Genomic DNA, 26,241 nt, shown 5'->3' with positions numbered 1-26,241 from the left:
AACAAATCAAAAGTTTTGACAATCGAGAAAGCATCGAACAAAAAAGCTAAAAAAATGGTTTGGTACCTTGAAAACGACAAAATTGAAACAGTGGAAAACATCAAATACCTAGGGGTCGAAATTGATAGTTCAGGAACAGACCTAGAGATGCAAAAGACGCTGTGGGATAAAACAAAAAGGCTCACGTCACAAATGAAAGCGATCGATAGAAAGTATGGCAAGTTCTCTCTAATGCCCGCAATAAACTTTTACAAGGGAAAAGCGGTCGCAGCTCTAGCATATGGAACAGAAGTCTCCCTGTGCATTCCTTCTTCAATTTGGATCAAATTGGAGGGGCTGATATGGAAGGCTGTGCTAGGACTCCCCAAATCTACCTCAATGGCAGCCCTCAGATGAGTGCTGGGTCTTGTATCCCTGGCATCCATGGTAGAGCAAAGCGCAATGAGCTTTTTCAGGAAAAAAATTCTGGCCAAGTCACTACCAGCTCTCAAAATCATAAAGGACGAACTGGAAAGTGGCAAATGCGCAGCACTGAACAGATGGGTGGAAAAGAGAAAAGAGAAACTGGCGGAAATAACTTGCACAGAAAAAGAGCTGACAGATGACCCAGACCGAATAAAACAAAAAATGGTAACCATGGACTGGATTCACACATTAGAGGCAGCCGCAGAGAATAAACTTCTTGCACATCTTCCATCTACATTCAACAAAGTGAAATCTCCGCTGAAATACTGCGTCAAATTTCCTGAAAAAAGAAAAAGTACTTTGTTTATGAAAGCAAGATTAAACTTGCTCCTAACTCAGGAAATTGTGTACATCAGAGGTGCCTCTGATAAAAAAGAATGCCGTTTGTGCAAATCGACGGATGTGATAGAAACCTTGAAACACCTGGCAATAAATTGTCCAAACACCAAGCAACATAGAATAGTTCACCTACTACCGCTGATCGCGAACCCCTGGATGGTATGTGAAAACAATCTATGGAATCGTTTGATATCTGGTGAAACTACAAGATGGACGGTAGCTTTGGTGAACCAAATTGACGCAATATTTTGACAAATCAAAGAGACACAATCGTGTCCCTAAAAGACATCAGGAAATAATCCAACGACCTTGGTTCACAGAGGCGACTCTACATTCATGAAACATCTGAAAATGCCTGATTGAAAGAAGTTTGAAATTACGAAAAGTGCTCATTTTGATAAATTTTCTTAGGGTAGTTCCTAAAGAAAAATAGTCAATAATAAAAAATAAAAAAATAGCACCCTTCCAGGTACTTCAGATTGCACACTAACATGTATCCTGACAGTCATGTCATTGCACTGGATGAGAGCTGGTAACTGAGGACGCATCTGCACAGGCTCTACAGCTAACTTGGTGAGGCGTTTGGGTGCCTTAGCAACATCCTCCACCTTGAAAAAAAGATTCATCCACCACAGTTATGCTGGCTCCAGTGTCTCTAATGGCAAGGGTCTCCTGACCATTCACTTGCACACTGTCCTTATATTACTCTTTAGTATTATTTGGGATAGAATTATATACATCAAAATTCTTCTGTTGTTCCCACAACCCCAAGGATACTAAAGATACACTAGCCTAGCTGAGACTCTTATGGGGTCTTCAGCTAGTAGTTGAACATTTCCACTGGCCATTGGTACTTCCTCCTCTGTAACGAAGGCTAAGGAGGCAGTGTGGATCCGTGAAGGTTTACCCTTTCATCTGGGATCCCCTTTCACATGATCAGTTGAACGACAAACATAACATTTTCCAAATGTCTTTATGAATGGTGGCTTGCTCTGACCTCCTTCTGGTCTGGGAATAGAAGGTACACTAGCCTGATTTGGTTTCCCTTGTAGCTTATCCTTAGAGTTTCGTGTGTGGCCCTCTTTGGAATTGGAATGCATTGAATTCTCTTTGGTGTCTTTATTAGGCTGTTTTCCCTCATCCTTTTTCTGAGTGACCCCAGAATCCTTATGAGTAGCCCTGTTGGGAACCCACAAGTCAGCAGCCTTAGCTAGTTTCTTGGAAACTATTTTCTTTGAATCAGCCAAGTGCTGTCTGAGCTCAGGAGAGCAGTCATCATAGACAGACTGCAACACGACAAGATTTTTCATTCCTTCATAAGGGTTCACTATGTAACCCTTAATCCATCCCTCTAAGTTTTTCAAACACTCACTCACCCAGGTAGCCCAAGGGGTACCATCATGCTTTATGAGGGTCCTAAACCTCTTAAGGTAGTGGGAAGTGGTCTTCCCAAATCTAGCTATCAAAACTAGTTTCACACATTCATAGTCCATCCTATCGACCTCCCCCAACTCCATTACCACATCAGATGCAACAGGGGGCAGCCTAGAGAATAACCAGGGAAGCAACTGATTCCCTGTGATTTCCTGGAGCCCATGATTGTATTCAAACATAGCTAACCAATCTAACACATCTAGCTTAGGTTCATACATACCCACAATCTCCTTAGGCATCCGGGGTCTCTTTGGACTGGAAGATCTAGAGGATCCGGGGAGAGAAGCATTTTCCAAAGACAATTTCCTCATCTCTAACTCATGATTGAGCTCCATTTCTCTGAGCCTTAGTTCTTGTTGTTTCTGTTCAGATTGGGCCTTAAGTCTTTTGAATTCAAGTTCAGATGAATTCAGGACTTAATGTGGGACCTGACACAGGTCCAGTAGACAAGGCTTGAGGGCTTTGAGCAGGCAGAGGGCCAGAGGGGGTTACATTTTCAGCCTCCTCTTCCTCATCTGCTTCAACAATAACATCTTCAACATTATCATCCTCAACATTTGCTACAGTTGCTGGTGGAGTAGGTACTACAGCCCCATTCTCCAGATTTTGTTTTTTCTAACAATCTTTCAATCATTTCTGATTTCTTGCCTTTGACAGGAAAACCTTTCTGTCTACACAGATCCCTTAAATAATCATCAGAATTTGTAAGGAGGGTCTCCTGGCTATAGCCTTCCATCTTTGACTTTTTTAAATGAACATTTAGTGATTGTTAAGCCTTGTGGTTAATTGAACCAAGGTATTAGCAGCACTCTAAAATGTAAAACCAATACTTTTATCCTCACCACTGTACACCAGTGTTAGGCAGGATCCTATGCAGTTCCTTTAGGGAGCACTACAGAAGATTAGGACTACAGGTATATGCAATAAATCCCCTTTGGTATCAGTCTGCACCACACAGATTTAGTTGGTGGCTGTGGCTGAGCAGTTAGACTTATCTCAAGAGGGAGATGAGCAGTATTCAGGGTTTACACAATAGGGCTAAAATACTATGGAACAAGGAAACACTGACCAAAGCTTTGTATCAAAAATAATATATATATATTTATTTTACACACTCTTAAATCAGCACACAAATCACTATCATTAAAACAGGTTAAAGCAGTCAAGAGAAGTATATACAACTCCCTATTTAAATTGTAGACAAGTTTGACCAAGAGTGAAAACTGAGCAAAACGGCACAGTGTAAAACCAAGCAGAAATGGCACTCTAACAATTTCTCCAGAGGGAGGGAAAGGACAAGTCATACAGGGTTAGACTCCTAAACAAACCAGCAACACTTCTCAATTGGATTGTGAAAAAGTTAGGCAAAGCTGTATTTTAGCATAAGCAATACTTAGGTGAAAACCGAGCAAAATGGCACTTCAAAATATTTAAAGGGGAAGGAAAAAGGAGGCTATAAGAGTTTAGGTGCAACAACACATTTCTTGAGGAAAAGCAATCCAGAGAAGGCAGTTGTAACAGATTTAGACAGAGTCAATAGGCCTGTGGCAGAGTCAGTGGTACAAGGCAAAAGTGCCCAGGATCAAATTGTTCTAGTAGCTGCGGTCAAGTCTTTGTTTAACAATTTGAAAAGACGGTTGCAGAAGGTAAAAGATAATGTTAGATGATAGGGTTGGCCAACCCAGAAGGTAAGTAAAGGATTTAAAACACCTTTAGCAGTACCCAACGAAACGGGATGCCTGGCGGAACAATGTAACTTGAAAGTGGAAGAGGCTCCTGCGGTGGCGGTAGTTCCTGGCAGTTCCTGCAGTTCGGGAGATCCAGCAGAGGAAGAGAGGCTCTCGTTGTGGAGGAAGGTTTGAGTTACTGCACTTCCCAGGGTGCTGCCAAAATGAAATAAAAGGTACGCTCCTTTAAATCGCGATCGTGGTGGACGGGTGCCTGCCTATCCGGTCTCCTAGTGCTGGGCACTGGTGATTCGACCAAGGCAGGTCCTGGAAGGTGATTGGCGAACTGGTTGGCCCCACCAGTTCAAGTGAAGAAGACTCTTTCAGGTGAAGATCTTCTCGAGTCGTGGAGAAAAGTGGTGAGGAACTGCAGCAGGGCTTTACCAGTGGTTCAGTCGTTGCAGATGTCTTCAGCCTCTCTCCTCTTCAGGTTTCTTAGTTCCAGTGGCAACGTCTTGTCCTCCAGTCCTCAGAGCCCTGCTTTTATGCAGAAAACCCCCCATTCATACAGCCTAGCTGTCACTCACACAGTGGGGCGGCTATACTGGCGCGATAACCCCCCAGCCTATCAGGGCAGAGTGAAACTTGGGTTGCCTAGGTAACCCTGTCCAGGGTGCCTATTCCCCCTCCCACACATCATATCTACCCCAGACTCATTGGCGCCGAGAGCAGGGCTTCTGTGTAGAAGCCCGCCAAAAGGACGAACAAAGGATCTCCAACCCAGTTTAGGATTTCAGGGAAAGACACAAGAAAGATATTTGATCAACGATCTGGCAATAAAAACCTACCGGAGTAAAGTTAATAATAAAATAAACCGGCGGTATGTTAGAGGCTGTCAGTAAAAGTGGTAGCCTCGAACAATGGGAAAATCCCATAGGCAAATATTTGTGGTTGGATATTAATGGTAGTACCCACTGCCACCAGCCAGAAACTTTGGAGAGAGGGACTGGGCGGTACCCCCTGAAAATGAACACTAGGGAAAAACTATTAACCCTTTCCAGTACTTCCATAGTAAGATGGGTTGTACTGGTTTGGTTCATAACTATTGACTAGAAAAGTCAATGGGGACTTGACATGCCCTGGGAGACAGTAGTCAGTCCCAGGGTATGCAGTCTATGTTTGGGGGTCACTATGACAGCCCTGCGTTACAGCACTGAGGGTGCTGTGTAACACACATGTAAAAAGATGATACCTATGAGTGTGAGAAAAACCCCATTGACTATAAGCACAAACACAACCTAAAACACACATCAGCCATCTGTCTAAGAGTGGGAAAAAGAGTCACACTCTTAGCAGGAGAAAAACATAAACCCTTCAAATCCAGAAAAGCTGCTGGGGGATTCTATAGGCAAGGGAAATTATCCTTGGAAGAGAATTCTCCCTAACACTCATCCTCCTTGGTGACCTCAACATCAACCTCGATTTTCCCTGTCCCTCATCTTTGCTCTTTCGCAACCTTTGCAATTCCCTATCCCACTCTATCCTCCCCTCTGGCCCGACACACTCTGCAGGACACACACTTGATGTCTTGATCTCCCCTGGTGTCCCCCTCTCTATCCCTGAAGTGACCACTGCCTTCTCTCCTCCCATCTCTCACTCTCTTCCCCCCAATCCAACCCCACCCCAACACTGCCACTTACTTTCTCATACATCCGACCTATGAAGCGTGTGTCAGCTGAGGCTTTCGCTGCCACCTTCTCTTCTCCTCCTCCTTCTCTGACTGACTCACACCCCGACACAACCCTGTCCCTTCTCTACTCTTCTATCTCTGATACTCTCAATGCTCTTGCCCCTGTTTGTTTGTTTGTTTGTTTTATTATTTGTAACGTGCACCAGACTCAAGGGTATCAGGTCGCAAAGGCAACAGGAAGACTTACAGCTTAGGTTACATTACATTTGAATTGCAGACAGTAATTACATGTATGTACAAAAATAAAAACATAAATACATATGCATAGTGGACCGATGATAAGTAGGGGAAAATGCAAGGGGAGGAGTAGGTAAGAGGAGGGTGGAAGAAGTAATATATTAGTGGTCGTTATCCCTGATCCTGGGAATGATGTTGGGCCTGAAGTGGAAGTAAGAATGATCTTCCCTTAGGGCAGGCTGAAGGGAGTTCCATTGTTGGGTGGCTTTGACCTGAAAGCTGTTGCCCCCAGTTTTTGTGCATTTGAATCTAGGTATGGTGAGTAGATTTGTGTTGGCAGATCTGGTGGGGCAGGAGGAGGGATGTCTCATGAATCTCGCTTTAAGGTATTGCGGGGCGGCATTGTGGAGACATTTGTGAGTCAGCCAGGCTACTTTTAGATTGATTGTGTCTATTGTGGTGAGCCAATGATTGGCTCTTCTGAAGTTAGAGATGTGGGCTTTTCTGGGTATGCTCAGCGCTGCTCAGAGGGCGTTATTTTGTAGGATTTTGATTTTGTTGGTGATGTATTTGTTGCAACCTAAGTACATGGCGTTGCAGTAGTCCAGTTTAGATAAAAGTAAGGCTCTTGCTAGGGTTTGCTAGGGTCATGCAGCTGTTGGAAGATAGGAAGGGTTTAGCTGCTCTGATTAACTTGCAGGTATAGGCTGTGGTAGTTGCCATAGAATTTACCTGTTTGTTGAAGGTGAGGGTGGCGTCTAGGCAGAAGCAAAGGGGTTTGACTCCATTGGCAACTTTAACAGTATTCCCATCTATTTTGAAGCTAGTGTAGTTGTGGCCAAGTTTGTTAATATTAGTTGTTGTGCCGAGGATTAGGATCTCCCTCTTGTCATCATTCAGGCATAGACCGTGAGAGGCCATCCATGCCTGGATGATTAGATACACCCTATTCACCAAGGCCAAATCCCTGTTGTAATCTCCCGTAAATGGAATGTGGATCTGGGTATCATTGACATAATTTGTGTAGGTGATACCCAGACCATCGAGAACATCAAAAAGGGGCTTCGTGAATATGTTGTATAAGGTCGGAGAGACGCAGGATCCCTGTTGCACTCCACAGGTGATGGGGATAGGATCAGCAGAGGCCGATTGTGAAAAAAACTGCATAGTCCTATTGTTTAAGAATGACTGTATGCAGCCAATAGCCTCATGTGAAAAATTGGCAGCTGAGTCCAGGTGGTTACAGAGGATTTTATGACCTAATAGATCGAACGCTGCAGAGAGGTCGAGTAAGAGTAGTAACGCTGCTTTGCCATTATCTCTGAGGGAGTCAATTTGTGCCTTTAGGTCAATCAGTGCAGTTTCTGTCCCATTTTTGGGGTCTGAAACCAGACTGGCAGACTCCTAAAAGGTGGTTAGATTCTAGGTATTGTTGTATTTGCAGGTAGGCTACCTTGTCAAGAATTATGAGCAGGAAGGGGACTCTGGTAATGGGTCTATAATTGGTAGGTATAGAGACTTCCAGTGTTTGTTTTTTGAGTAGTGGGAGGACCCAGGACTCTTTAGGAATGATGCCTGTGCAGAAGGAGACGGTAATGAGCTTAGGAATAAATGGTGAGAGTTCTCTGGCTCTGTCCTTTATAAGTTGAGCTGGTCAGGGATCGCCTTGGCAGTTAGAGGGTTTGAAGGTGAGTATGACTTTTTCAACCTCAAAGGTGGTTACTTTAGTGAAATTAAAGCAGGGTGCAGGTTGTTTGGATGTGGGAGATGAGGTAGGTTTTTGGTCCATGGGTTTTTTTTTTGGATGTTGGAGACAGGGTCGGTTTTTGGTCCGTAGAGGGGTAGAGGAGGAGCGTCTCTTTCTTGTTGGCGATCTTAACTTGGAGGGCTGATACTTTATTGGATAAAGCGTTTTGGATACTAGTGCACCACGTTTTATCCTTGACACAGGTGTCGGTGGCCTGGATAGGTGTTTCCAGTTCTTTGAGGATGATGAACAATTCCTTGGTTCTGGATTTTGCGTGAGAAATTCTTTGGTCGAAGGAATTTTATTTGGCAAGAATTATTTCTTTCTTATAGCTGGAGGTTACTTTGCTAAGGTTATTTTTATTAGTATCTGTGGGGTCTTGTCTCCAAATGTGTTCACTTTTCCGTTTTTCGAGTCTGAGGGATTTTAAGTGGGGGTGGGTGGAACCAGGCGTTCAGGTGTTTTTTGGGTTTACTCATTCTAAGTTTAAGTGGTGCTATAGAGTCAAGGGCTATGGTCATTATCTTGATGTATTCATCTACAAAGGTGAAAGGATCAGTGGTGTGTCAGGCAGAGAGTTCAGAGTAGGCAAGATAAGGGGGGTGAGTTTTTCAGCCATGACATTTCTCTTGTTCCTGGTAGAAATGGCTAGGGCTGGGATATTATTTGGTGCAGGTAGAGAGGTTGCAAGTGAGAAACCTATCAGGTGGTGATCGGACCAGGGTTGGAGAGAGATGGAGGTGATGGTCGTTTGGCAGTTATGATCGGCCACCCAGTCAAGTATCCTACTTTTGTTGTGGGTGGGTTGTGAGACTTTTGGGGTGAACCCTAGTTCTGTAAAGTAGTTGGCGATGAGAGTGGCAAGGTGATCTGAGGAATCGTTGAACCCTAGGTTGAAGTCACCTAATAGTAGGCATTGCGAGGTGTTTTTCAAGTTGTCGGAGAGGATTGTAGTAAGGTCCTCTTCAAAGGATCCTAATGGGCCTGGGGGTCTGTATGTAAGGTGAATGGTCATGGTTTGTGAGTCAGTGATGGGAAGTTTGGCAGAGAGGGATTTGCAGGACTCGAAGGTGTGTAGTGGGGAAAGTCACATGGCTAGGCTGGCTTTAGCAATAATGGCCAGGCCACTGAGTCGGGATTTGGTTGTCGGCTCTGATAAGTGTTTATTCATCAGGGATTGCTAGTGTAAGTGCGGGTCCTGCTGCAGGTGGAGCCAGTATTCTGTAATGGCTTGGAGGTCCACTTTTTCGCAGTGAAAAAGGTTGGCTATGTCAGAGGCATGTGCTACTAATGAACAGGCGTTTATTAGGGCGTCTTTGTTGGAGGGCAGGTTTGACTCATTAGGTGAGGTGTGTGGCGCTTGATAGGTAGTATTGTGTTCATGGAGGAGGATTTGATTATTGGTGATCCGACTGGGTTGGTGTTTTGAGGTAGAAGGACTGAGGGATTTAGCGGTACTGGTTGTGGCAAGGGGGGACCTGGAGTGAGGGCCAGAGTGTCAGGTAGTTCTGGAGTTAGAGATATGTAAGTCTCTAGTGCGAAGTTTGAATATTTTAGTTAGTCTACCGCAGAGTTTGAGGTTACGTTGAGTGATGTTGCAAGGTATGGAGCAGAATTGATGTTGACGGAACGGGCTGAGTGGTGAGTTGTTGTCGCAGGATGTTTTTTGGATGGTTTTGGGATTATACATTGTGGCTGATGTAGTCAGCGCCATGATTAGACTCGATAAGTAAATTAGGTTGAGGATAGTCTTCAGTAGGATAGTGTAGATGCAAGGCAGATACATAATGAAGCAGGTAGGGAATGCAGAATTCCAGTGCCAGGAAGTGAGATGGAGCAGTATAGGGAGTGGAAGTTGAGTAAAATTGCAATTCAATAATTAGTATGAATCAGTGTTCAGTGTACAGTGTGGGTACCAATAAATATCAGTACCTGGGACGCGTCAGCATTCAGTATACAGTGCAGATACAGTGCAGATACCGTACCAATTAATAACCGTACCTGGGATGAGTCAACATTCAGTAAACAGTGCAGATACAGTGCGGGAACCAATTAATAACAGTTCCTGGGATGAGTCAACATTCAGTAAACAGTGCAGATACAGTGCGGGAACCAATTAATAACAGTACCTGGGATGAGTCAACAGTCAGTAAACAGAGCAGATACAGTGCAGATACCGTACGGGTACAAATTAATATCAACACCTGGAGTGAGTCAACATTCAGTAAATGGCGCAGATACGGTGCAGATACCGTTCCAATTAATACCAGTACCTCGGATGAGTCAACATTGAGTAAACAGAGCAGATACAGAGCGGTGTCATGAGGATCTGCTTAAAGTCTAAAGCCAAGCGCAATTCCTGGAGGGCTTCTTGCTCATCCTCTGACAAAGTGGCCTGTCACCTGCTCCAAAGGCAATACTGACTCTCTGTCCGCACTAAGAAATATGCCTGCCTCTACTCTCTGCCCTCTGCAACTTATCCAGAACAGGACTGCAAGACTTGTTGTTGGCCTCCAGCCCTGGGATCGTATCTCTCCAGCTCTGAAATCTCTCCATTGGCTCCCAATGGATGCAAAGATTACATTCAAAACCCTCTGCATTGTCCACAAGGATTTCTGGGGCCTGGGTCCAAAATACCTTCAACTATCCCTCCGCAAATACCTCCCCTCTCGAGCTCTCCGCTCCTCTACCTCTAACTCCCTCCGGGTCAATCGTTTTTCAAAGAAATGAGCTGGAACAGCCTCCTTGCCACGCTAAAACTTGAGGAGAACTATCTCTGGTTCCAGAAGCACCTCAAGACCTTTGTCTTTGCTTCTGCCTTCACTGCCCCTCTCCCTTGCTGATATGCTCTCTCTTGGCACTGTGCACGTGGCCACCCTCTGTCCCCAGGGCCCAGGAACCTGCTCACCCTGCCACCCTCCTGCACTGCCTCCTGGCCACTCCTTGCACTGGGGACTGTATCTGTACCCATACAGCCCCCCCTCCCCCACCCATGTCTTTTTCTGCACTTATCAGACTAACCCAGTCTGCTGCCTTAAACACAGCACTTGCCACTTGGTGGCTGCATTACCACTGTTTATTGCCTCCATTTTCTATTTATTTGCATTTATTATTTTGTATCTGCTCCGCACTTTCCACTCTCCCACTTCCATGCACTTTTCCCCTTTTCCCTTTCCCATGTACTTGCACGTTCTCAATGCCACTGGGCCTAGTAAGATCGTTGTTTTGTTGTGTTCTTCCCCGTTCACCTCCCTTGCCTAGTTGCGCTCTGAAACACTTGTGTACCAGCGTGATACAAATAAAATATCATATCATAAATGAATAATTGTGTGTTTACACTGGAAAAAAAAATTCTGTGGTTTTTTTGAAGGGGCAAAAGGGAAAAACTGATTAACAAAGATTCAGAACATTTTTAAAAACACTGCAAAAACACAACTGGAACAAAAAAGAAAACACTGAAAACAGAAAACGATACCTATAAGTTAAAATGAATTTTGGTGTATTTATGAATGTGGCTTTAGATATGTATCTGTTGCCAGAAGGGTTGGAATGTTTCTGCTGCTATTTAGGACTGGAAATCCAAGCTGAATCCCCCAAGAAATTGTTATCTATGAACTGTGTAATTTGCCCTGTCCATATTAAGAACGCTATCCCTCCCACTATGCACTTAAAGGGCGCTGCTGGGATACCTAAAACAAGAATCTGCACTGTTCGGTACTTCATCCCCCACACTGAACATAGATGGTGTGATGGAAGGATTGAAAAGAACACTGTCCCTTTAAGTTTTACCTGCAGTGCAAAACATGCTGCTGGTTTACTGGAACGCTGTGATCCAGAATCTGCAATTATCAAGACTGCATTTTCCAGAGTGCACTGTCCAAGCCTAATTGAAGACCTGGAAAATGTATATTCACTTTTCAGTATTTGATCTTACACAGCCCATGACGCTGGTATTCTGAAAGCCATGGAGCCCGATTATGCAGATTTGAACCCTCCTAATGCTGCATGCTGTGCAGTTAAAAACAACCTCTTCTAAAAATGAATTGAACTGATCGGTTCCATGTCATTTCAATGAAGTAAATTACTTTTATGTAGTCTGCTTTGTTGAAATTACTTTTTTATGGGGGCCGCCCATGCCCCCTCCACTTTGCTACCACACACTCCTCCCCAACCACCTTTTACCACTTGCCCTCCAAATAGATATATATTTTGAAGTGTTGGTGAAGTAATTTCCACAAGTAAATTACATCGAAGTAATTTACTTTGTGGAAACAATGGGATACCCACTGATCAACTGGAAGGTATGGGACCAAAATCAGGATTGTTAAACCTTTCTTTTCCAGACATGCTAGATACCATTTAGCCAGAAACAACATCTCCCAAGAGGCCACTATGGGGGCTCAAATGGGAATGGGGATGGGTTCCCTGAATGGGGAAATACCGGGTCCTCCAAAGTTGGAATGACCAGGTAAGTACCCATTCAGGGAACCCGGACCCGGTATGCGGTATGGGGGTAGCCATGACACTAATAGCACCATGGCTACCTCCATACTCGTAATGAGGCCCAATGACTTAATTGATTATATAAATGTGCTATTGGTGTAACAAAAATGTCTTAACCAGTTCTGACTTCAGCCATTCGATTTATAAGCACTATCTGCGTCCTTTACTGAAATCATGTTAAAAACAATCATTGGCAAACCAATCAGTTTATGCTTGTGTAAGTATTCGGCATCTGCCAGGCACTGCCATAATGTCCACGTGCTCACACCATTTTGCAACTGCTTCCATCAGCTGCCTGGGGTCGCATCAGCGATGCCCTCCCTTGTCCTTTTCTGGTGTTTAGCTTTTGTTTAACACCCACACAATACCTCAATGAAAGATTAAAGCTAAAGGACGAGGGCGAACCCATAGTTATTTCTTAAGCAAGAAATTTGAAAATGGCAGGTCATTACGTCCACTTTTCATCTCAACGTTTCTCGTGATTCAGAACCCCAGTTTACCCTGGTCCCCACTTGTCAGGCAGTCGTGTCCAGGACTTAACTTTGAATTGCACTGAGTCACGATGACAATGGGCCTCATTACACGTAATGCGGTAAACCATTGTGCTGTTAGCACCTTGGTTGCCGCCGTTAACATACCGGTACCACCATGGGGGAAAGGGGAATTACCACCCCATTCCAAGGTTGGCGCGGCGGTAATTCCCCTTTTCTCCATGGCCCTTCCCCATTGCCATTTTTGCCCCATAGGGCTCAATGGGAATGGGGAATGAGCTGATTACGGTACCGCAAATTGTGGTACCGTAATTAGCACCAAGGTCCCTTTGCGGGTCCCAACTTTAATGGCTGGTCTACACCAGCCGTTAAGGTCGGGTCCCGCAAAGGGACCTTATAGTAAGGCGGTAAGGGTTTACCAGTACCGGTGCCCTTACCGGTACCAGTAAACCCTTACTGCCTACCATGTAATGAGGCCTAATATCTCCCACGAGCACTTCCACATGGGTTTAACCAGCACTGACTGACACTGCAGTACAGGAGACATGCATTCTGGCTTCGAGGGAGGCCATAGCGCATCCACGCGCGTGCACACACACACAGACACAGACACACGCACGCACGCACGCACACACACACACACACACACACACGTTCAAATCCTGACTTTCACTTTGCTCATATCGTGTTATCGTGGGAAAATCACTCTAGACGACCCCCCGCTAAAGATTTCATCTCATCCATAGTCGTAGGAAGACAGTGGGCCTCATTACATGGAATGCGGTAAAGGTTTACTGGTACCGGTAAGGGCACTGGTACCGCTAAACCCTTACCGCCTTAATACGAGGTCCCTTTGCCAGACCCGACCTCAATGGCTGGTTTTAGCAGCCGTTAAGGAACGGGCCCGCAAAGGGACCTTGGTGCTAATTATGGTACCGCAATTTGCGGTACCGTAATTAGCTCCTTCCCCATTCCCATTGAGCCCTATGGGGCCAAAAATGGGAATGGGGAAGTGCCTTGGTGAATGGGGAATTACCGCCGCAGCTCACCTTGGAGTAGGGCGGTAATTCCGCCATCCACCAAGGCGGACACGGTAAAATACCGGGGGCAACCATGGCGCTAATTGCGCCATGGTTACCGCATAGCGTGTAATGAGGCCCAGTGAGCTTCGAAATGACCAGGGAGATATGACACCTAACCAGTAGGAGGGAGGCCTGTTGCATCTCTGCAGATGGAACACTCTTATGGAGCAATCTTATATCACCAGGTTTCAGAAATGAGAAAGAACCATGCCAGTATCAGGGAGAGACAGCCTGTTAGGACAGTTATAGGAACTTGCAGGGCTTACGCAACCTGATGCTGAGAAAATAAAACATTTCTGGAACATATCCAAGTGTGCACTTCACTTACCCGATCATATTTCAACTTCTGAGCTCAAGCACACTATACAAAGGCCAATTGAGGCCCTCACACACAGAAGTTTAATATCCAAACTAACAGATGTCAAACAACAGAACACTACATCTGTAGAACCAACTTACACACCACACCCCCGGCCAAGGCATCCTAAACACATGGGCACAAAAGGTTTCCCTTCTAGATATGCATCTGTGCCCCCAACAAAGTACACCTGCATCCCCAGCCACATGCAGGACTAAGAGTACTCCCGGTCTGCACACATCAACACAATAGCAAAAGAAGCTTGCATTTTACATCTCTCATGACTTACCTATAGCACCCAAGCTCTTCTTTAGATCAATTGGAGCACCTGAAGACAATAATTGAAAGATGTTTGCTGTCTACATCCCAGTAACAATACAGGACCTGTCTGTGTTACCACACATCATCACTTTCGATATCAAACATGCATATCTCAAGTTGTGGCCAGGTCATGTCTGTAAAAACACCTAAAATATTACCCACACACACATCCCAGTTTTGTCCACGAAACGTCACTCATAGAATGTCTGTATGACTGTATCATGTCATCTCAGCTTTGTCTTGTCTCTTTCCATTAAATGTTTTTTTTCTTCTACCTTATTTTGTCTTTAATTTGTAAGTGTGCATGTCCACGTTTCTATGCTTCATCATAGATGCCGTTTTCCTGAAAGCAAAGTAGCACGTTCCAACACTGCACCAATTGCTACCTTGCACTCCTCGCTCTCCTACTAACTTTCCATTACCACTAATTGCAACCCAACCCATCCTCTTGCCGGTCCCTAAGCACCAAGAGACCATGATAACGACAGAAGTCACCCTGCCGTAGACCTAATAAGAAAATCTAGAATGATATGTACATTCACTTTTCCCCATTTTATAATCTCTTTTTTCCTTTGATTCACAGTTCACTGTTCAAAAAGGGGGGTTTAATCCTCTGCCATGTTTACCTCTGTCCCAGTCAAAGTGGAGGTGCATACCTCAACACGGTTTATATGCTCCCAATAAATGTATGAAATGCATCAGAGCTATCAGTCAATGTATCACTCTTCATAGTGTGTTTCAAGTAGGTATGGCTGGCACTTCAATATGCCCTCCTTACCTCTCCACGTGTTACTAGTTTCCCCGGCAATACTGGATAGATATGCACGTTGGGGTAGTCTTAGAAGATAGGCAATATTACAACATGCTCCCTTTTTGCAGAGCTTGCTGGAACTAAACGGATGAACCAATGGAACGTTGACGTATTCTGGTTACTGATGGCTATCTGGCATGGCTTAAGTGTGTTCCTGTGCTTTATGTACTCAGAGAGAACAGTAATGTATTGCCGATTGACAGTAGCTACTCTACCCACCTCTGGTTGCCAGAGCTATTATGCAGAGGACAAAGCTGCTCTTGTGACCAATGATGCAACTGGAGAGACACTGAGAAGATTTCTCTGTCTTATGTCTTCTCATCCCTTTGTCTTTTGTCTATGTCTATGAATGGCATTTTTGTTTTTTCTTCTATCTTATTTCAACTTTATTTTGCAGGTGGGCATGTCTCCTGTTTTTTGCCTTATCCTGGGGGTCGTCTTGAGGGAGTTCAAGAAGCATTATGTAGCATCTGTGTAATCAACATAACTGTTTAATATTTATCCACTGAAGAAAATGCAATATAGTCATGTAATGAAAACTACTGCATGATACCAAAATATGTCAACACTTTTTTTATTTACATTTAATTCAACATTCATTTTTAATGTTTCTTTTAGGAAAACCATACACATTAAGAAGGATGGACAATATTTCCAGTTTTCCTATGAATTCCACAGCACTGGCCTCACTCTCCCCGGAAGTTTCAACTTTCTTGGACTTGTCAGCAGATTCCGCAAACTCCTCTCAGTCATCAGAATACTCCACCTTTCAGCCCTTCTCAATTAACTTCACAGACCTAGAGCAATACACAACCACGTATACTGAGTATTATGATTATGAATACGAACAAGAGGTCGATGATGACACAATGAGAGCTTTGCATGTTTTTTCTATGTTCATTTACACAGTTGCTTTCCTGCTGGGAGTGACGGGCAATGGCCTGGTGATCTGGATCACTGGATTCAAGATGAAGACGACAGTTAACACCGTGTGGTTCATAAACCTGGCCATTGCCGACTTCATATTCACTTTTTTTCTTCCACTCAGCGTGGCCTACATCGCCTTGGGCTTCCACTGGCCCTTTGGCACCTTCCTTTGCAAACTCAACAGCACAATGGCATTCTTCAACATGTTTTCTAGCATTTTCTTTCTGATGGTCATCAGCATTGATCGGTGCATTTGTGTGGTGATGCCTGTGTGGTCTCAGAACCACCGGAAACCATCGATAGCCATTTTTATCGCCATTGGTGTATGGTTTTGTGCCTTTGTGGTCAGTTTACCATATTTCTTTTTCCGGACCACTGGTGTCACTGAGCCTAATGGAACCATTATCAATTGCTATAACAATTATGGGTTTTCCATTTATGACGACAGTGATGCTTTATTTCACCAGTTTCTAAATAGATATCAAGCCACAATTTCAGCAAGATTTGTGATCGGATTTCTTTTACCGTTCTTGGTCATTGTCTTCTGTTACGCCTTTATCGTCTTCAGACTTAATAGAAACCATTTGGCAACATCCAGCAAACCTTTCAAGATCATTACGGCAGTCATCGTGTGTTTCTTCCTCTGCTGGCTCCCTTACCACATCTTAAGCTTCCTTGAGTTCTCATTTTATGCCAAAAGGATGCCGCCTGGCAGGTGGCTGTCCATTGGCGTACCCATAACCTCCAGCCTTGCCTTCCTCAACAGCTGCGTCAACCCGATCCTCTATGTATTTGTGGGCCAAGACTTCAGGGCGAAGTTTCGCACCTCCATTCTCGCTGTGTTTGAGCATGCCTTCACTGATGAAGCCACCCAAACAACAAGTGACCTTACGACCAAATCCAAGTCAACCACCATGGGCGAATCACAGATTGCCTGATTTGGGATTTGACAGGGAACTGCCATTTTGGAAGTTGGTTTGCATTCCATGCTGGATGAAGATCTTTGGGAGTTTTTAGGCACCAATATTTTGATATTTCCTTTCCATCAATTTCTTTTTTTAAACATGTGGTGTCATAGTGAAAAAAAAAAAGATTGCAAACAACTAGGAATTACGTTCTATTGTTTTATATACATACACCCTGTGTATCTTCTGCACTACACCAGCTCAAGTAAACATTGACACATTTTCTTTACAACGTCTTAAAAATGCAATTTTTCATTTGTGACAATTTGTAACCATTTCTTATTGCTTCACGTTGCTGTGACCTTTTTTCCGTCTAGCCGAGCTCTCTTTCATAAGTAGGGGAGTTTGAGCATGCCCCAGTAATATAAAACAACAGAAACAAGGAGACAGGGTTTGGAACATAGCTGGCGGGGGGCTATCTTTGGCTTCATTAGCACAAGGCTGATGTATAGACGGATGCAGTTCTAATAAGGCACCATATCCAAAGTCTGGGGTCAAGTCCTAAAAAAAGTGGGGGGACTCAATAACATACCAATTGAATGTGGCGTCACCAGAAATTACTATACCAAGGTGCCCTCTGAAGAAGAGAGGGGGGACTCCTAGAAATAGTGGGGGACTACGTCCACCTGCATGTGCCCTCGACTTGAGCACTGCCCAAAGTGATTGATACCGAACTATCAGAGCACCCTGTCATTTTAGGAAAATCAAAGTCCTCCTGTGAACAAAGGTGGACTACCTTTACGAGAATTTGAGAGATTCACTGACAGGGAAGTGGTCCTGGAAGGCTTCTGGGGCTGCGGCTGTGAATCGCATGTCCAGCGAAAGGGCGTTGTGAACGACCAGCCCATCACAGTATTATTTGCATGTGACATGCAACGGGCCCATTTAGCAGTGATAATTCGAAATTCCCTCCACTGGTAAATTATATGTGTGCACCCATTAGCCTTTTCATTCATCCATACCCGCAGAACACATTTTGACAATACATATATTGTCAAGTATTTCACACTTATTACAGAGCTAGTGTGCACTTAAATACACCGAAACCTTGGCCTCTACTTGGTGAGTCCTAAAAACTTACATTTCACGTATGTGTGAATCACAATGCCCATTTTTGGAATATACTTTTGAAATAGAAGAAAATATAGAAAAACCTAGTCATCAGAAAATTCACCCTTTACCATGCCCTGTTGCCTTTTTGCATACAGTGTTATAAGAGTGGAATATACAAGGCGACGGGTGCTGATCCACACCAGTAGTTGGAGAAAGCGAAGACATTTTTGAGGGATTAGGCAGTATTTTTTTATACTTTAGCGACTGAGGGCCTCTTTACAAGTTTGGTGGTAATTCTTCAGTAATCCAGCAAAATTACCACCACAGTTGATTACTGTTGCTGCCATTTCATCCTGTGGATTTGTCGCGGGATTACGGGTGGTGGTAGGGCAGTGTAAATCCCCATTTTTGAAGTCTGTAGGCCTGCATGGGAATGTTGGCAGAATTACTGCAAGCAATCATTTTGATGCTGCAATTCCATTGATATTCGGCCTTGAAGGGGGGATTTACCTTAAGCATAATGCTGGCGTTAAACCGTCCACTGCAAGGCCAACCTCGGAATTCAGCAGTGCGGTATACATGGCAGTGATTCTGTTACCGCCCATAAAAGTGGAAGTAAAATAATTACCACCACTTTTTTACCACAACACAACACTCGTTATGAGAGCCCGTGTGTTTTATTTGGGATTTGAAAAACATTTTAGATGGGAAAATCTGTTCCTTCTTTCTTATTTTGGGAGCCAGGCAGTTTATTTGGACAGACATGTCTTTGTAAGAGAATCATTTTCTTTCATTTTGTGATTTGAAATGTAACCCTTTCTTACTTAATTCGGGGCCATCTTTATTTTTTGTTCTTACTTTTAAAAACAATTTATTTGTAAAGCCAGTTTATGTTTCGGGGAAATCTTTGATATTTCAGTTAAGAAACCTTTTTTTGCCTTTTATTAAAGAAAACAAATATTATTATTTTGTTTAGGAGTACCTGTTTTTTTGTTGGTAAGAATATCAGGGATGCAGAGGGAGGAATCTGATGTGGTGCTCTGTGTGCAGGAGTGCTACATTCATCTCAATCCATAGGTGAACGTGGATCTCCCATCTTCCTCCTTGGAATATGAAGAGAGTGCTGGAGAGTCCCGGAACATTCTTTGGCTGAGGAACACAGACAGTCTGATTCCTCCAGCAGATGATTTTGCTGTAGAGATTATTTGTGAGATTGGTGGTGGTGATGGTTAGGCTGGTGGCGGTGATGGAGTTAATGGTGGTAACACTGAGGTGATGGAAGCGCTTGAGCCAATGGCACAGCCAGTACTGCAGGGCTCAGGGGGAAGGAAAGGCAGTACCAGGTGATTAGAGGTACAGTCAGCACCACAGGGATCAGGGAAGGCACGGAGCCCAGAGAGGGTTCAAGGAACTCCCACAAGTCCCACAGAAAGTGGAGGGAGGCAGGAAGACAGCCCCACATTCGGCTTCATCCTCTTGGGCCTTAAGGTGCCTGATGGTGTTTCAGCAGTAGAGGTTAAGTCCCTGGGGTGCATCTTGTGCTGGGGTCAAAAGCCATTTGAAGAGGGAAGATCACTTTTACCCATTCAGTGGGTCCCACAGAACAGCTGAATCATCTTTGACACTAGTATGCCAAATTCCATGACCCTAAGCCCGTGCCAGTGATGGTGATGAGACATCAATGCAGACCTCCCAGGACATAGGAGAACAGCAACAAAATCAGAAGCCCAGGTTTGTCCATGCAGTGAGTGAGTCCTGCTCAGGCGGTGACGTGGTGGTACCAACAAACAAAAGGGCCAGTCAGGCAGGCAGGGCCACTGTGCATCGTGTGCAGCCATGTCTTCATCTGGGAGGAATTGATGTGTGAGCCCATAATGGTTAGGGCAGAGAACCATTCCGAGAATCACCACCTGAGCGCATTTGAAAATACTGAGAGTTGTTCTGTGCTAGAGTGGCACGCGGGGAATTGTGTAAATCATGTTTGTTCTGTTTTCCTTAGGGTGGCTACTTATGTTGTTTTCCCTTCGCCTTACCACCCTAAATATTACAGAAGAGCAACATTTGAGAAACAAAATACAAAAACCAAAAACATTTCAAAAGAAATGTTAAACTTTGTTCAACTTAATTTGATGTAATGTTTTGTGCATTGATGAATAAACATCCAAGTAAATCTAGAAATTGAAAAATAGGTGTCCTACTTCATTAAACCGAATGACATTATGATCTCTACAAATGTAATAATACAACGCACACTAACGCTGTGCATATTTTATCGATTGTTCTCTTTCAGGGAGACAGTGGGCCTCATTACGAGGATTGCGGAATGGGTTAACGGGAATGGGTTAACAGGCTCAGCTAATGGTGGTGGGCCTGTTAACACCATTCTGCAATATTACGAGGTGCCCTCGCTGAACCCGGTAAGGACGCCTGGTAAAACCAGGCGTCGCTTACCGGGTACCGCGAGGGGGCCAGGGAGCTAACAACGGGCCGGTCATAATCGGCCCGTTGTTAGCTCCCACTCCCATTCCAATTGAGCACTGCGGGGGCTCAAATGGGAATGGTGAAGGTCCTGGCCCGGGTTCCCTGAGGGAGGAATTACCGGGCCCTCCAAACTCGGAATGGCCCGGTAATTCCCCATTCAGGGAACCCGGACCCGGTTTTGGAGGAAGCCATGCCCTTAATAAGGGCATGGCTACCGCCAAACCTGTAATGAGGCCCAGTGTATAATTAACTTGTAAGAGGGGCAGTTATTTTTAATAACATAACAGACATAATTAGGTAAAAATACTTCTAAGTCTATCCTGTGGCAACAGCCTAGAATGCCTTACTGAGATTTGTTAATAATGTTTTGCAAAAAGTCCCACCAAGTTAAGGTACTCAGCTAAGACTTGAGAGTGGTTCATCGAGCAACTCCACGCTATTCGGGCTCCTGCCACCTGAGGGACATGCCTGCCGACCATGGGAGAGAGGAGAGACATAACAACTCAGTGTGCGCCCCCAACATGGTGAGAGAGGGGAGATGTAAAAATGTGGTGTGTGCCACACCCCTGCGAGAGAGGAGAGGCGTACAAATTCAGTGTATGACCCCATCCCTTTGATAGCAGACAGACATACAAATTCAGTGAGTGTGCTAACCCCTGTGAAGGAGGAGAGACATAAAAAATGCAGTGTTTACCCCACTTCTGAGAAAGAAGAGAGATGTAAAATGTAGTGTGTGTGCTCACCCTTGCGAGAGAGGAGAGGCAAAGGTTTTTAGTTTGTGCGTCCATCCTTGAAGGAGAGGAGATTATGCAAATGCTTGTGTGTCCATACTCCTGCAAAAGAGGAGAGACATAAACATGTATTGTGTGCTTCCCACAACGTGAAGACATGAAACATTCATTGTCTGTGTCCACCCCTGAGAGAGAGGGAAAAACATACATATCTGTGTGTGGCCACAACCCGGTAGTAGGGAGAGATATACAAATTCAGTGGGCTTCATTACAATTCCGCCGGTAACCCTTCTGGTGCTACCAGCGAGTTACCGCTGGACCCGTAACATTTTATCGGCACCCTGGAAAGTCAAGCGCCGGTAAAATATAAGTCCCCATCCATCCCCATGGAGTCCCATAGGACTCTATGGGAGTGGGGACAAGGAAGCACCGTTGTTAACGTTGCCGGGGCTTCCGTGACCTGTCAGCCTACCGTGGCCGCTGTGCCTTGCAGGGTCAGACCTGTTGGGCACAGCGGCTCTGGCCGGCAGAGGCTGTAATATGCCTGTCCGGAAACAACGATGCCGGTGAGCTTGCCAGCACCCTTGATTCCGGACCGGCATGCTCCTAATGTGGCCCAGCGTGTGCCCCCACCGCTGTAACAAAAGGGAGATGTAAAGGTTAGTGTGTGTTCGCACCCCTCCGAGAGAGGCGAGACAAGAAAATTCAGTGAGTGCCCTGACTCCAGCAAAGTATGTCATACATTAGAATGTAGCGGGTGGCCATCTGTGGGCAAGAAACAACATAAACATCGAATATTTTCCCTCACCCATGAGAGATGAAAGACATCACATTTTTGTGTCAGTGCCCACCTTATTAGAGAGGAGAGGTAAAAATGTAGTGTCTGCCTCACCGCTTTAAGAGAGGAGAGATGTACAACTTTAGAGTTTGTGCACACTACTGGTGGAGAGGAATGATGTAGAAATGCAGTGTGTGCACCCACTCATGTGAGAGAGGAGACATGTGCATATCTGCGTGTGTCCACACCTCTGTAAAAGAGGAGAGACATACAAATAAAGTGCGTGCCCCCACCCCTGCAAGATAGGAGTGAATTAAAAATCTATATGTGAATGTCGCAATCTTGTCATATCTAGCATAAATCGATCATGCATACCTGTGTTATCCTCTGATAGTAGACAAACAAAATGCAGAACACTTCGGCTTCATCTACATTGTTGCTCATCATCACCTCAGTGACCCATCACCACCCCAATACAAATGTATCTTCAGAGCCTGAAAGGGAGTATCAATAGAAAACACAGCAGCAACCAACCCCTGTCAACTGCCTAGGCTGCGCTTATCACTTGGACACAGGGCATCCTCTGACTCAACTGTGATCTTCTACTGACTTTGTGGAAGCTGTTAATGTCCTTGTGAAAGCAATGGTATCTTGCCATAGTCCACTGGGATATGGTGTGCATTGTGTTCAATGAACGAAGTGAGCTAAAGAGAGACATCTCCTGTGGTCTGAGACTAATCCACCAACAGCACTAAACATGAGCTATGGCTGTACAATAGCTGGGGGAAACTTAGGATGTGACACATTACATGGACCAGTGTGTATGGCCGCAAAGACTGCTTGGGGATCCAAAACTGTGTTGGGTGTTCATACTTGCCAAGCTGGCATGTGTCATTGAAATACACAGCCCCCATCTCTGGTGCTGTAGGACCCCTACTACTATCTTTTGTTCTCCAAGGCTCAGCGACACTAAATAATACAAAATCTGGAAGCAAGTCCAAATGGGTGAATGTGTGAGAATTGCACACCCTGGATGGTTTGCCCTGAACCTGGCACAGTTTCAGTGGAGAGGGAGGGCACTACCAGATGAATGCAGATGTCCTCCTACTAGCTGTGTGGAGGAGGTGGGGGGGGGGGCAGTTGTTGCCTGTGAGTCAAGCCTTTGCACAGCACGTGATCTTGTAAATGCCTCTTGTGTAGAGTCTTGCACATACCAAACATGCCTTTGTATGAATCATCCTACTGCCCAGTGCTAGAATGCAGCCACTTTCTAAGATGTATTTTATTTAAGTTTATTTGTTAAGCACTGTCCCTACCCATAGGGCTGCAGCTTACAAGGTAATAAGGAAGAGGAGGAGCTGGATTACATGTGGGGAAATAGGTATTTATTTAGAATATTTGGGAACTTGGTGATGGAGGGTGCAGTGCAGATGTGAAGTTGTTGGGTATTTCATGCTCTGGGTGCCCACTGGGTAAATGCTTACTTTCGTGTGCATGTTAGTTTGTAGAGTGGAATGTGTAGAAGAGCCTGGCTTACTTGTCTGGTGTTTGTGTGTTTAATGGGTTTCAGTTTGTGGTGAAGGTAAGATGGGGTTTTGAGGTGGATGCTTTGACTACAATGCAGAGTCCTCTAAAGGCAATGTTTCGAGGTACAGGGAGCTAAGAGAGCTGTGCAACACCTGTGGTGACATATGAATGTTTGTGTAGGAGGAGGATACATCTGGCTGCTGTGTGTTGTATGGCTTATATGCAGGTAAGGAAGCTGTTGGGGAGTCCAGTGAGGAGAGCATTACCTTAGTCCAGTTTCAACAGAACCAGTCTTTGGACTGTAGTGCTGGAGTAGTCAAGGGGGAGTATGTTACTTTTCTTGTGCAGGCAGTGTATTTGAAGATTGCATGGTTTGGTGACAGCAGCTATGTGGTGCATGAAGGGAAGGTGGGAGTCGATGTTAAAGCCAGGGTATATTATAGGTGTGGAGAGGAATGACTGTGGTGAATTATTTGATCCAGGGGTTTAGGTGGAGAGACAGCTTTTGAGGGAGTAGAGTTGTGAAGAGGAATGCATTTGGAAGTATATTTGCATCTCGTCTGTGTGTTGGTGGAAATGAGCATTGTGTTTTCTAAGTTCCTGTCCAAAGGATTCTACATATAGTTTGAAGAGGAGTGGATACAGGGAGGAACCTTGCCAGACCTTGTACTTGACTGAATTGGGGTTGGAGTGATAAGGGGGTATGGAGACAAAGTGTGTTCTGTGCACGAGGAAGGAGGTGACCCATTTGAGAGTTTCATCATGTGGGATCGTATTTTGAGTAGATATGGTCTGGTCTGTGGTGTCAAATGCTGCAAGGAGGTTGAGCAGTACGAGTACTACTGTGTGTTCTTTGTCAGTGATGTTGTGGCGGTCAATGAGGATGTGAAGTGTAGTGGTGTTGGTGCTGTGTCCATCCCGAAAGCCCAACTGGAAGGGGGTGAGGAGTTTTTTTTGTGGTTATATGCACTTGGAGTTGGGTTGTGAAAAATGTGCGGCAGGATAGTAAAACATAAACATAAACATAAATGGGGGTAGTTTTCAGGGAGTGTGGGGTTAAGAAATGTTTTTTTGCGAAGGGGTGATTTATCCACATTTTATTGCGGAAGTCAAAGCACCATGTGAAAGACAGGAGTTGATGATGTTGAGTCAGTGTGGTGTGAGGGTGTTGTTGCATTTGGAGGTGGCTTGAGGTGGGATTGCGTGATCGAGAAAGTGTGCAGGTTTTATTTTGCATTAAGGGTGATGAGAATGTCTCTGCTAATGTGGTGGAAGGTGTCCCCTGTGTTGGAATATTTTGGGGTGAAAGTGGGGGGCAGAAGGGAGGGATTGCCTCATGCTGTGTATTTTAGCATTGAAGTAGTCCATGAGGGTTTTGAATACAGAGGAGGATGGTAATTTGGGGAGGGACAAATAATGTTGAAATATTTTGGTGTACAATTGGTTGTATGTTGTATTTTTTGTGGAGTCAGTTGGTGGCTTTGGTACGGCATAGGGTGTTTTGTATTTGTTGCAGCAGTGTTTGGGGGCTGTCCCAGTGGTGAGGCATGGGCTCTTAGTCATGGTACTTCTTGGCATCTGGTTTCTTGATTGCTGCAGAGGAAGCAACTGTTGAATCATGGTTTATGGTGGTAGTTGCAGGGTTTTTGTTTTGTACGGTTGGGATTTGACCTTAAAACTTGGGGCTAACAAATGAAAGAAAAAGATATTCATTGTTTTCTTTCATGTGTTTTATACATGGGCTATTCTGAAATATTTGCAATAGTTCTCTCACCAGCAGCATAATGTCTGACTCACCCATGTTATCATGTTTAATTGCAGTTTGGATAGGCTTATTTTCATTCATTGATTCATGCATTTTGTAATTTGTATAGCGCATTTACCATAAATACGGTCCCAACACACTGTTGGTGGAATGCCCTTGGAGGGACCAGAGTCTAAATGTGGTGCAATTGGTAGGTGCTATTATGTTTGTGTGCATTTCAGCCATTAAAGTTATGTGAGGGTGGTCAAGATCCTGCTAGTCACCCATGTCTGAATGGTGTGTGGATGGGCGCAGCGTAGGTAAACTATGAGCTAAACAGGGGTGAATTGTGTATAAGGTGATAGAGAATTATGTGAGAAGCTACAGTTCACATTATATTTTGATGTTAAAGGTAGCTACATCCTTATGGCAGAGGTGTTGTGCAATAGTGTTTGTGTTATATGTGAGTGCAGGGTGTGTGGAAGCAGCCTTTGCCATCCGCTAAGTTATGAAGGTGCGATGTGCGAGCAGAGAAGTGGGTTAGCTGTACAAACAACAATATTTATATCCTTGGTTCCGTCTATGTACAAAGAGTGTACAACAGACCAACTAAGTACTAAATGAATACATAATACTCACCCTTTGAGAGGATCTTGAAGTGATAAAATACCATCTCTAGTTCCTTCTAGTGAGAAAAAAAACTCCCCTTTCATGTTTTCTTGCAGTGGGATGGCCCTCCCTCATGTACTTTAGAGTAACATACAGTGCCTACTAAGAAAGAGGGATCCAGAGTGCCTAATTGTCCACCTCCCAGAATACCTGAATTTTTCACTTAGGTGCACTTTAAGTGCAATGCATTGCCCATCCTCTGAGCTCACATGAGTGCAATA

General features: G+C 44.6%; 1 protein-coding gene and 1 long non-coding RNA gene across 3 annotated transcripts in view; one reads left to right on the top strand and one right to left on the bottom strand.

Moving 5' to 3' along the window:
* Positions 1-19,056, top strand: part of LOC138528719 (chemerin-like receptor 1) — a 102,210-nt gene extending 83,154 nt beyond the window's left edge. For both annotated transcript variants that reach the window (XM_069640583.1, XM_069640593.1), the window contains one exon: positions 15,764-19,056. In XM_069640583.1, the coding sequence (XP_069496684.1) occupies positions 15,787-17,010 (1,224 nt within the window). In that variant the 5' untranslated portion in view covers positions 15,764-15,786 and the 3' untranslated portion in view covers positions 17,011-19,056. The remainder of the gene's footprint in view (positions 1-15,763) is intronic.
* LOC138528733 (uncharacterized) overlaps positions 1-26,241 on the bottom strand; it is a 191,686-nt gene that overhangs the window by 42,188 nt on the left and 123,257 nt on the right. The window lies entirely within an intron of this gene.

Source organism: Ambystoma mexicanum, chromosome 1q (genome assembly GCF_040938575.1).
Source record: "Ambystoma mexicanum isolate Mex_15411 chromosome 1q, UKY_AmexF1_1, whole genome shotgun sequence".
NCBI classification, from domain to species: Eukaryota; Metazoa; Chordata; class Amphibia; order Caudata; family Ambystomatidae; genus Ambystoma; species Ambystoma mexicanum.
Note: the sequence above shows the minus strand (reverse complement) of the source record. Positions and strands in the feature narration are given on the sequence as shown.